This window comes from Antedon mediterranea, chromosome 3, assembly GCF_964355755.1.
Source record: "Antedon mediterranea chromosome 3, ecAntMedi1.1, whole genome shotgun sequence".
NCBI classification, from domain to species: domain Eukaryota; kingdom Metazoa; phylum Echinodermata; class Crinoidea; order Comatulida; family Antedonidae; genus Antedon; species Antedon mediterranea.
Window position 1 is genome coordinate 13,317,089 of NC_092672.1, and position 13,544 is coordinate 13,330,632.

Here is a 13,544-nt window from a genome sequence, read left to right on the forward strand (position 1 = left end):
GGTAGCGCTACCGAAAATGAAAAGCGTGACCTAAATAGAATAGTCAAGACCGCATCGCGTATAATTGGATCTACACAACTGCCTTTGGAGAACATATTTTCGGATCGTCTTCTGAAAAAGGCAGTGGCTATCAAAGATGATCATTTTCATCCGGCCTCTAGTATGTTCCAGTTGATGCGCAGCGGTCGGCGATTTCGTTCTATTAAGGCCAATAAGGCACGATTTACAAATAGTTTCTTTCCAGGATCTATTAGAGCCTTAAATATGATGTAGACTTTTTTTTGTAATGTTTTTGTTTTTGAGTTCGTGTTGTGTCCGTTGGATATTGTGCTCCGCCAACAGAGCAAACAGAATTTCTATGTTTTTCCTAAAACAAATGATAATAAATGATACTTGACTTGACTTGACTTAAAAAGTACAGTTTGTATTGTTTACAGTATTTAGGTAAGATATTTAGGTAAGATGATTTATTTCATTTTTTATTTTATTATATTTCATTCAATCGAAACCAACAGCGACGATTACCGCGACTAACAGGTTTGATACAAACAAAGCCAGGACTGTTTAAAGCACCTTGATTGGTCCTAACATTGATCAAGGGCTTCTGTCGTCCAGTGCCCACCTTGACCAGGAGGTCTGAGGCAGATACTAGATGCAGGGGCTGCCATAAGAGTCAGCAGTGCTGATTTCAAATGCCTAACGGGACCCCAGCTCCGTATACAGCACCCGTTATTCCCAGATGGTCTCCCATCCAAGCTCTAACCAGGCCCAACGTCGCTTAACTTCGGTGATCTGACGAGAACCGGTGTTTCAACGTGGTAAAGCCGAATATTGGAAATAAATTGTAATTGTATGCTGAAATTGGAGAAAGTGAACATTTTATGCCTGTTTACTTGTTGAATTGATATATAATAGTAATCGTCTTTTCATCCATTATTTATTTTTATAATCTCTTTATTTGAAGAAAACATTTTTAAGTATCTCGTAATATGTCAAAGTATTTTTTGAAAGAACAGCATGCAATCCAAGAAACTCATTTATTCATTTGACCGTACATAGTAAGGTCGTTATTAAAATCTGATTTGTATACACATTTTTAGCAACATTGTATTGACTAGATGGTACGCTCGCTTCGCTCGCGTACCATCTAGGTCGTGCCCACAGATGGTTCTCGAATACATAATAATTTCAGCGTTAAAAAACTGGCGATTTCAAATGTACGTACCGCAGGACAATAATACATGTCGTTTACAGGAACGAATAAATAGACACTGTGATTTATGTACTCAACTAAAATTAGCACCCTGTGAATTACTTCCGAAAGAGAAACTTGTCACAAAATGAGACCAATTGTTTAAGTCAAATTTAAACAAACTTAATTTGTGTTTTGTATGTAACATTAGGGTTGAGGGATGGGGAAGAGGATGGGTGTAAAGAGGAACACTTTTTAAATATATTCTTTATCCATTTAGTAACGAAATATTAATTGTTTTCATGTTTTACAAATAATATACCACTACACACAGTAAAACATTGCGATTTAATACTTTGTTGAAACTATCACCGTCATAGTCGATTGAAATATTACAGTACATGTAACGATACATCACTACGACGTGTATATGTTTTAATAATGTAAAACAATTTGTGAAAACCACCTCTATTCGGGAAAAATCAGAAATTCGATTTAATCGTCAATAAATATTAAATTATCTAACTCAACTTAATTAGTAGGCCTAATGGTTTTCAATTGTTTCTTAGAGCCAATTCATACTTAAGTTGGTTCCTACCCTACCCACCAAAGTTGTTCTGCGTTTAGGGCATGTGATGTACCGTAGGCCTATCTGGCCTCTACTGGTTTTACAACGCTACTCATGCCAGTGAGGGAAGGGTGATGATGTGGGTGGTTTAACTACAATAATAAAGATTTGTACATAATATACGGCGAGTGAAAACGCTAGCTCATTATCCGTTTAAACAAAATGTATATCCAACCTCTGCAGCACAGATTGGAAAAAAAATGGATCGAATTTCTGTTATGAGTATACAGTACTTGCCTTTACGACGCCTGAGGGAATAGACGTTTGTGGAACAGAGATTGGAATGTTCCATTCATCGCAAATCAATACATTTGTATAAATGTATATTAAATCTATCAAAATAGTATTTTTTTTAAAAAAATCGGCCTGTCTTCAACATTATGATGCTGTACTCGAGCTGTTTAACCGGTTTTCAGCCATTAAAAACAATTATCGTAGGAGGAGATAGGAAAATGCGAAGCATCCTCACATTATTGTCTGCGGGAATTTATCAAGACGGACATCCATTAGACAGTGTATACCACGATCGAAAAACACCCCTATTTGGGCAAATCGTTGAACCTAAATTTGTTTTAATCGTCAATAACTAATTATCGAACTCAATTTAATTAGTAAACAGGGTTACATCAGGTGGTTAAAATCAGTACCGAAAGTACGAACCAACTTTATATACCATTGAGTAAACATTCTAGAAATAAGGCGCGATTTACCGAATTTTGCCCTTACGTAAATTTATATATAGATACTCGGAATTTTATAAATCAAATCAGTTGTAATTTCTTATTTATGATTTTGTTTAAAATCTCATTTTACACATTAAAATAAGTAAACTTACATACAGATGATTTTATATCCTATTATAAAAGTCATAAATGCCAAAATAGGTAGTCCTAGATTTGTTTGTTTTTTTTTCACTTTTTTTTAAAGATGTTATGCCAAAACAGATGTAGGCTACGGCGTAGTTAATAGTGTCTTAACTTTTTTACATTAAAAAAAGTTATAATTGTACCAAAATAAATGACATAAAAATCATGTCTGAATACAAACAAATCTTTGTGTCTTTTAAAACAAAATCACTCTTGTTACAGTTCATAATATAAATGTGTATAATCCAGCATAATAAAAAAGGAAAACATTGAAACTACTTTTACTAGTACGGTACTAAAAAAGTCAATCATATACTCACACTGTATATTGAAATAAAATAATGGATTACATACATTCATTGGCAAGAACAAGCCACCTTAAGCATACTGCACTTTGTTAGATCTTTGGAAGACTTAATTACTGTTTATTTTTCATTTGTTTTCTATCATTATTTAATAAACTTTCTATAATTTTCTCAAATTTTACACATGATTGTCATAAATCATCGTACAATTATATTTTGGTTAATCAGAAGATTATATTTCAACCGAACTGATTTTTATATTTTAAATGAATTACATCAAGGGGGGTGATTTTGTTGGATTGGAAAGCCACTTCTTCAATTTAATTCTGGAAATCGAATAAACAAATAATAATAGCATTGTATGAGGTGGGAACTTTAACCTCTCTAAGGTAAATTTCGTTTGAGGTTATGTAACTGTTAACTAATGATACAAATAGTTGTTAGGAATACAATTTTATCCATTTGGCTATTCATCAAAACCAACTCTGTTGCTGTCTATTAATTGTATGCTTTTCAATGCTTTTATTTTGTAATTGTTTTTCCTTTCCGGTGGAATTTCCCGAAGAATATTTTCGTTGATTATGACTAGAAATATCTGATATTAGAGAAGCTAATGGGGTTCCTGGAATTAACACTAATTCATGTTCTTCTATATCATTTGTGTACCTTGAAGCAGGACGTACAACATCCTTTGTTTTTTTAAAGTTTGTATTGGCTAACATCTTTTTTAAACGTTCAGAGTCGGCCTTTGCGGTTTGTTCACTTTCAATGTGTAACTGTGTTAAGATATTCTCTGATCTACCAACATGTATTGAAGGTAAAATTGAACCACTTTCAAGAGATTTCTCTGGATTGTTGGATCTACCTTTGACTAATTTATTTGAATTCGGTCGTATCGTATCTTTGTGTTTAAATTCATTCAACTCAATAGTTTTGTTATAACCAAGTTCAGTTTGGACTAGGTCATTAGTGACTGGTCGTGTGAAAGTGTATCGATTGATTGGAACGTGGCTTGATTGAGTTGCAATCGTGATTGTTTCATCTAATGCCATTACTTGAGGAATGAAAGAGTTTGATGGCCCAATACGTGTCCTCTCTTGTTTTGCTCTTCTCAACCTTGTTTTTGCTACCTTTATTTCACCTTTTTTAGTTTTGCTTTGGTTTTCAGGCAAATCAATAACAACATCTTGCGGAGTGTCATGAACTTGTTCGATATTGCTTTTATTCCAACTTTTTTTTTTGTTTTTCTTTCTTTCAAAATAGTTTTGTTTGTTTTTTTCTGAAACATAAAAGAATTTGGTGCACTATCTCTTATGTCCACAACATACCCTGGTTTATGAGAGCTAAATTTTGAATTGTTTGATTTTGTTTTCAGTTCCTCTCCTCCTGTTCGAAAGTTATCGTCTTCCTCTTCCATATCTACAATAGTAATATTTGGAGAACTGTGACTGCCAGGAAGCACCTTAACATGCAATAGTTCATCTCCAGTAGAATGTGGCAGATTTATTTCCTGCATCTCAGTATCCATAGTACGAATTTCTTCCAGTATTTCAGAAATATTTTCTGTAGGTTCTGGAATGTTCACAACAATTGAAGGAATACTGTCCGTGGAATGGCAACTCACGGCTTTTAAATCATTATCACTTGTTGCTCTTCTAGTGTCTGTTTCCACTAGCAGACTTTGCTTAGATTTAGTTCTCATGTTAGGATTACTAGTAGTAAGATTCCTATACATGCCTTCTGGACAAACGAGCAAGTCTTTATGATCATAAGCATGAACATTATCTGGCATAAAGATATTGATACAAGGATGCAATGGAAATTTCTCTTTTATAAGTTTCTTCACTGCTTCTTTTAAAGTGATTTGAATACTTGCAATAACAAAGCTACGTCCATATTTTTGCTTTTCACACACATCAAGGTGTACAGCTCTATTTTCCACATTTTCCTTTGTTATATTCTGGTATTCAAGTGCTTTTGAAAACTTAAATGTACATGGTAAAAATGTTGCTTTGTAGCTTTCTTTGTGACCTTTTCTTTTAATGTTAGCAGAGTTTGGTTCCACATTTTATCTCCTAAAAGATGTTCTTCTGTTCGACGTTTGCTATCACCTTTCTTATCTGGAATTAGCTGACTTCGTATACAAATGCGATTAACAGTTGATGCTTCCACTGAAATAGAAAAACATACATTGTATCTTTTAATTTATTCAACACTGTTTCATTCAGTACAATTAAAACCGAAATACATTTAGTGAAACATGTACAGTTGAACCTGCCTGTGTGGACACCTCACTTAACAGGCATTCTTAAAAGTCTTTTCCTTTCTTTTTTTTAGTCGGTACAATCAGTACCTCTCGTATTAGTTGAAACCAATATTCTACATAATTTAAGCAGTGGAATACTCTGTTACAGGCACAAGAACAACTCTAATATTATTTAAATATTTAATTATCAATTCACTGGATTTGACATAGGTTTTTACCTGGTGGCAACAGTAAGTCTTGCAACATCCAAACACGAATTTTAAACATCTTGCATTTAGAGTTATACTCAAATGATAACTGAAGATGACCAGATGCTTTTAAAAAAAAGTGTTAAACATTAAGATGTAATCTCTTTGAAAATATGTATGCAAGATATGGGCATATCTGAACATTAATTCATGAATTCAGAATGCGTGTTGTTCCACCATAACACTCACGATTTACAGCATCAATCAATTAAATTTAAATTTAAAATGAAAGCCCATAGTTGTCTGCATACAAATCATAAGATTCCGAGTTTTATGGCTACTTACTAAAGGGCCTACTTTCTTTTCTTCACTGAATTCTCTTTTTATTGTTATTATTATTGACATAATATACTGTACTAATATTAAAGACCCCTTCCCTACAATTTGTGACGTTTTGTAAAAATAATACATAAATATTACTTTAAAAACATTAAACCAGGTCATTCCTTGTCTTAAATAATACGTTTTATGGTAAATTATGATAAAAAGTGAGAAACAATGCGGTGATTTGTTGGATTGTTTCATTGATGGATTGATCATCCATTATATTAAACCTTTTCAACATTTAATCGTATAATTAGAGTATCATTTCTGATAAAATGAAATAAATATGGAAAATTAAAAACGGTACTAAATATTCTATTCAACATAACGGTAGACCTAATGAAGAATAATATGCCTACGATTAAGCCTATTGATTGTTGAACGAGTAATTTAGTTGATGCAATTTTTTTCTACATGCACAATTGTTTAAAATAATGATTTGTTAGAAAATATAAAAGTAATGACGACGCTGAGTTAACGAGATGAAGTTGTTATATACGTTTTAAACACACCATTTTACTCAGTATTTTGATAAATGAACTAAATTCAGAATGAATCTGTGTTTCATCCATGGAGTAAAGTTACTCCATGATTTTATCGCACCATCTAGTACTTTGTAAGCACTTATCTAATCAATTTATCAACTTCTCTGTGTAATTTATTTCTTTCGAAACGATCATTTTAATTGTGAAATTTTGGGAAATTGAGCTAATTCCGACAAACTACACGATTGAAGAAATAGATGAGAACAACTCAAATTGTGAACTGTCAAGTTACTTTACTACTGTTGCATGGCATGTAGCAATGTGTACGATTTTCTGACTTTCTATTGAACGTTATATGGCAGTTTGCAAACCTTATTGGTTTCAAACAAGTAGATTTGGTACTCTCTCAAGATCTGTTAAAATATGCGCATTTATATGGATCTTTTGTTTCTTGGTGAATTTTGTACAAATATTCATTTCTTTCGAACGAGTGTCTGTCATTCTTCCTTGGCCTGATATGAATATATAGATGTGTCTCAAATCGTGCAACTACGTGTCGTTTTAATTTAAATTACAACAAATAAAGTAAAATTTTGTGGATGCTTCAATTTGTTATAACTATACTTTTAAACGTACTTATTGTAATTTGTAACACGTTCTAAATCGGAGCGGAAGATTATTAGGACAGTTTTTGTGACATTAACAATTTATGTTTTATGCATTATACCATTAGATATGTTCGTAATATTATTCTTTTTTTATATTATTGGAACGGATATAAATTGGCTTGACTATTTGTCGTTTTGAAACATATTTTAATTCTTCTGTAAATTCTTTGATATATAGGCTAATGTAGTAAACGAAACATTTAGGCAGGAATTTTTTGACGTACAGAATTCGGAAGAACATAGCTAAACGTACTGTTAGTACATAAAAAAAAATTAAAACAATTATTAGTAAAATAAAACGCTATTATCATTCCATTAAAACAACATGAATTATGTCACAACAGCATAAGTTTGTCACAAACATTTAAAATACCATACAAAATACTGAATGTTTGAATATTGAGTTTGAATTGTTATAACAATTAAAACGTTGAATATTTCACGAGACGGAGTCAATTAGACATAAATATAATAATCAATATTTCAATGAAATTTAGGTTTTATATATAAAATGTACTTGGTTGTCATTTTAATGTTTGTAATACGATAATGTAGTTTTTATCTTTTCTCAATCAAATGTTTGGGGGTTTTTTTGCAGTGAATAAAAACTAAAAGTCGAAATGTATCATTTTCTATAGCAGATTCTACAGAAAATATATAAGAATATACTATATGAATTGTATTATGCCTCTGTTAATAATAATATAAAAATAAAAAAATAAAGTTAAATTGTTGAAGTAATTTATATCAGCTGCTTTTATGGTTTTTTCGAGAGCTTTTCCAACTTTCGTAAATCCCTGATTGACACCGAAGTAAGTGTTTAAGATGATGTCGTGAATAATGTTGCCGCATAGTACCATAAGCATAATAAATTAATTGCACAGATGATGTTGTTCGGTGTAACAACGAAACATGTTTGCAAGACAATTTCATTAAACGCAAGTTTATCTTAATTGTATTATGCTGTCGGAAGTTCGGCAACATTCACGTCTTCACCTTAAACACTTATTATAGAAGGTGATAAGTTGTTGATAACTAACTCGTCAAAATGACTAGTTCAAATCTAGTTAATTTAGAATTTTCATCGTCACGTTTAATCTAATAATCTGTAAGTGGTTTTTATAGTTCTGAACGAAGATGATGAATGGTTCATAATGTTGTTATGAAGAGTGAGTAGATTACCTGATACCGTTTGTTTATATTAGTAATTCATTAAGTAATCAATTTTCAAGGACACAATTCGTAATATGTGTTACAAAAAAGAATATATTCAGGCGTTAAACAGCACGTCCATTCAACATAATTTTCAGGTAAAGTCAAAATATGAAACTCAATTTGATTCTTCGTTGATGGATGGCAATTTTGTTTCTAAGAAATGGTTTTATTTGTAAATAAATTAGTAAAGTTAACATGGGTTTTTCTTCAAAAAGTAAGTAAGGTATGGTTGAGAATGTCTCGATGTTTTGTTTGTAGTGTTATCAATCATCTTCGTACTCTGTAACTTTTAGAATAACATGGTGTACAGCAACACTTTATTAGTATTTATTCGCCACGCAAAGATTTAAACAATCATAAATTGAGAACATTTCATGTTCAGTTCTCCTTCAGCTGTAATTGTTCCTACGAGTTCACATCCTTGAACGTAGTTATTATCACGTTCATAATTACTGACTCAAATTTCAACTTTATACAATAATATATAATATATTTTTAAAACATTTTGTTGCTATGCAATTTTTTTATTTTGAAAAAGTGAATAAAAATTATGTAACATTAAAATGTTACATAATTTGTATTAACTTTTTCAAAACATTAGATCGAAAAAAAACATATTTACCCTAACAAACTGTAAATTACAGAAAAAAGGAATCACATTGTCTACCAGCCAATCTGTTTTTGTTTGAATTTAACCGTTTATTTTGTCGTTTTATAAGTAAAAAATAGGATATTTTTCCGGGGTTTTTTTTCTACGAAAGCGATTAACTTTATTAAAGCTGAAAAATAAACTATTCAAAGTCTGATGTTATTAATCTTCATTTTTCATGTTTTTGGAGGACAATACAACTTTAAGATTATTGATTGGTGTTCATAGTGTTTACGCTATCATTCTGGAAGTAAGTAAATGTTCTATTTGGGCTTGTACTTGCCACAAAGTCGCATGCTAGGCACAAAGTAAAGTGCATTGAACGTGACGTGAACGGACGTGTTCACGTGGAGCTCTCTAAGCTACATTTGTTTACGCTTCTGCTCACCTTGCTACCCCTCACTGGCATTCATCGCCTGTAATACTTTTGGAGCATCAGAGCCACTCCTTGGGCCTAACTCGCTCTCATACCATCGCTGCCGCGCCTCGATCTTGACACTGTAGTTGTCGTTTTGATCAGTACAGTATTGGAGCTATTTTAACAGAGATTCAGACCCGGAATTTTACTTAGCAAGTCGTGATCCTATTCGGAATTGGACCCGGAATTTCAATCAGCAATTTGTGTTCACGGAGCAGATTATGGCGGCGGTAAGATGTGCCATTGTAAACTTTCGTTTTTTAATTGCACTGACTTGTACTGTTATATTTATGATTCATAGTCCTGATAAATCATTACCTATGAAGTTATATTCATCAATTAGTGGCGACGTGCATACATATATGTATTATAATTACATTGATCAGTACGGGACACAATCTTTTGTTTTTCGCGCTATTCACGCTCCATTTATCATCAACAATGGATTCGTAGCCAGGCCACACAAACGGAAATTTTTCAAAGCAGCAACACAGTACTATCCAAACTCAACCGCCAACTTTAAAGTATTGCTCACGTCCGGGGATGTCCATTCTAATCCAGGACCAGTCAACAACTCTGACAAATCCCGTAGTGATCGACCAACCAAAAAATCTGTTTCGGTTTTACTCTCAAACTGTCGCAGTATTCGCAATAAGTCTCTTGATTTGGCTATTTTCTGCGATACTAAATCAGATGGATTAGACATTATATGCTTAATGGAAACATGGTTGAACTCCGAGGATGATACGCAGATGTTACATTTTTCTAATAAATTTGACATTTTTCGTCGCGATCGCGAATCTGTTACCCGTGGCGGAGGTTTACTGATTGGTATAAACAGCACATTGCAATCAAAGGTTATTGCATCTGAACTGAACATTGAAATGTTATGGGTCTCTATCACATGTCACAACAAATCGCATCTGTTATGCCTTGTGTACAGACCCCCAGACTCAACTGTTTCTTATTGGGATCAATTTGAATTTGCACTAGCTAGCCAAGAACATTCATTCCATAAATATGAATCGGTTGTCGTTTTGGGCGACTTTAATATCAATTGGCCAAATGCACCACATAAATTCATCGACGTGTTAAACATGTATGGTTTCGATCAATTAGTAAACCAAAATACCCGACCTTCCACAAACGCTAATGATGGCTCACAGATAGATCTCGTGTTCTCAAACACGGGATCCTCAGTAAGAAATATAAGCGTCGTTGACAATCCAGTCGAGAGCGACCACCATGCAATTGAATTTGATATCGATTGTCGTCTCTATTTACCAACTACATCCACAATACGCTCATTTATTAAGTGGAACAGCGGTGACTTCCATCATCTAAATAATCTCTTGCATTTGGCACCTTGGAGTATGTTCCTTAACGAAAATGATGTAAACGCTTCATGGAGTGGCTTCATGGACATTATTGATGCCGCAGTTCGCGATAGTTTCCCGAGGGTCAAAAGCAGAGCACGTAAACAGAGCAGTCCATGGATAACTAAGCATATTAAACGTATGATTCAGAAGAAAAAGAAACTTTTTAAAAAATCTAGACGCTCTGGCATACAAGAACACTGGGATGCTCACAAGAAATGGCGAAACAAAGTTCACTATGCCATCAGGAAATCATATAAGGATTATGTAAACAATCTATTCAGATCCGCTGACAATAAAAAACGTTTTTTTGCGTTTGTGAAAGACAAACGTTCATCTTCTTTACCCAGTAAATTTATTAATCCAACGAATAACTCTTATTACTCCAACATTGAAGACATTGTAAACGGTTTTAATCGATTTTTTACTTCTATTTTTAATGATGTTAACGTTCATTTTAATTTTAACGAACCTCCCCCTGTTCTCTTAAAATCCCTGTACTTGCTGATATTTCATTTAGTCCGAATGATATAATTAACACCATATCTACATTTCGGTCTAATTCCGCTCCTGGACCAGACTTAATATCAGTCAAATTACTCAAGCCGATATCGCATTCAATTGCCTATCCCCTTTGGTTGCTGTATCGTACTTCTCTTAATACTGGTACTGTGCCCAATGATTGGAAATGTGTAAATACTATTCCAGTTCATAAATCTGGCGATAAGGCAGCGATAACTAATTATAGACCAGTGGCCCTTTTCTCATTGGTGTAAAATTTTAGAGAAGATTATCGTAAATAACATTAATAACTTTACGTATGACAACGGTTTACTTAACCCTAATCAACATGGTTTTGTCAAACATAAATCTTGCGTAACTCAACTCAATAATGTTACCTATCACTGGTCAAAAATTCTTGACAAACGTGAGCCAGCAATTATTGATACTCTGTTTTTAGACATGAGCAAAGCATTTGATAAAATGCCCTTCGACATCTTATTAACAAAAATTGCTGTAAATTTTAATATTCAAGGTAATATCTGGAAATGGATATCTTCATACTTGACTGACTGGAATCAGAAAGTTTGTTTCAGGGGGGCTACTTCTTCCGTACTTCCAGTCACATCGGGTATACCTCAGGGCAGTTGTCTTGGTCCAATTTTATTCAATATGTTTGTGAACGATGTTAATCATAATGTTTCTTCTGAATGTTTTCTTTTTGCAGATGATATAATACTATATAGACACAGACAAAATGCCAACGATATTGTTAATTTGCAAAATGATATAAATATTTTATCTAATTGGGCTGATAAGAATCAAATGAAATTCAATGTCAACAAAACTAAATTAATGCATATCACCAGAAAGCGTAACTTTGTTAAGCCGTTGTACTTTCTTAATGGTGAGACAATTGCGGTGGTTGATAGCCATAAACATTTAGGAGTACATATCGATTCTAAACTGAATTGGAATGTTCAAATCGATAATCTAATATCTAAAGCTAATCGAATGTTAGGCTTTATTTTTTCTGTAGCCGGAAATTGCTCTCCAGACGCGATTTCGTGTCTGTACAAAACTTTGGTGCTACCTATTCTAGAGTATGGTTTGCCGGCGTGGGGCCCCAGAAATGGAGGACACATAAAACGCCTCGAACAGGTTCAGCGACGGGCCTCTAGACGTATTCTGGGGCCCCACTGCGGACCTATATCATACGACGAACGTTTAATAACTTTGGGTTGGTTATCCTTACGTGATAGACGTTTAATGATTTTAATTTCCTTTATATTTCGTTGTTTTTATAATGTAACTTTTTGTAGTACTGTAAATAACAATATCCATATCAATCAACGCCATCCTGAATTACTCACATTTGTCCACCCTTTTGCACGTACCGATACTTTAAAATATTCGTCTATCAACAATTTTCCTGTTATATGGTCATCACTACCCTCCATAATCAAAGATCAAGCAGTTACTCTTCCTTTGAAAAATTTCCTGTCGAAATTGAAAAAATATCTGCTTGATCAACGCTAAATTTATTTTAATTGTATAGGAGTATTTTAAATTGTGTAACACAGTAATACAAATTAATTAAATTTTTTATATATTCTGTATATTTTTTATTCATTTTTAACTTGTATTAAGTTGTATGTTACAGGGATTGCGGACACAAATGTGTTATGGTGCTCTGTTGCTGTCGCAATCCCTGGACCGCTTGTTGTCGAATAAAGAAATGAAAAATGAAAATAACCAATAACAAGCGACGGTTACGCCACGTCATAGTGATAAGATTTTTGCTAGAAGTTTGTTCTGTTTTTTTTTTGTGTGTTTTTTTTGTCTCTAGCAACTTGATTTAATTAATTGGAACTGGGAAGAAATTTGTGCTGAGCTAAATTGGAGTGGAGTGAAGTGGACTTACCGTATCGTTTATCATACCACTATCGTCGTTATTTGTAGGCATAAACAGTAAAACCATCTATTACTTTTATAATCATTGTTACTGGTCATGTAGTTACATTTATACGATTATTTTTAATTACTAAACAGAAGAAAAAATGTCATTTCCATGTAACAATGCATCCTATATGTATCTGAATACGGGTGTTCAACATTTAACACGACTGACTATGATTCCTGCATAGATATGTTCCTTCTTGGTGACTGGGAGAGGATTTTACGTTACAATATCATTCCTGTTATGGTCGCCTTTGGAATTGTCGGAAACATTATGACATTCATCGTTATAGTGAGTAAATTACACAAACCAGTTTACGTGGTATCTAGCCAATTTAGCAATATCTGATACAATGTCTTTAATGTTGGCACCTCTTTGGGACGTTGAGTTTTTTAAAATACCATGTTCAATTGATGATATATATATATATGACGACAATTATC

At 33.1% G+C, this 13,544-nt stretch overlaps 1 protein-coding gene and 1 pseudogene across 1 annotated transcript; one reads left to right on the forward strand and one right to left on the reverse strand.

Moving 5' to 3' along the window:
- Positions 1-714: 714 nt before the first annotated feature.
- Positions 715-832, reverse strand: LOC140045584 (5S ribosomal RNA; annotated as a pseudogene).
- Positions 833-9,980: 9,148 nt separating this feature from the next.
- On the forward strand, positions 9,981-11,174 carry LOC140044061 (uncharacterized). Its single transcript, XM_072088541.1, has one exon. The coding sequence runs from the start codon at positions 9,981-9,983 to the stop codon at positions 11,172-11,174; it is 1,194 nt and encodes a 397-aa protein (XP_071944642.1).
- The last annotated feature ends 2,370 nt before the right edge of the window (positions 11,175-13,544 follow it).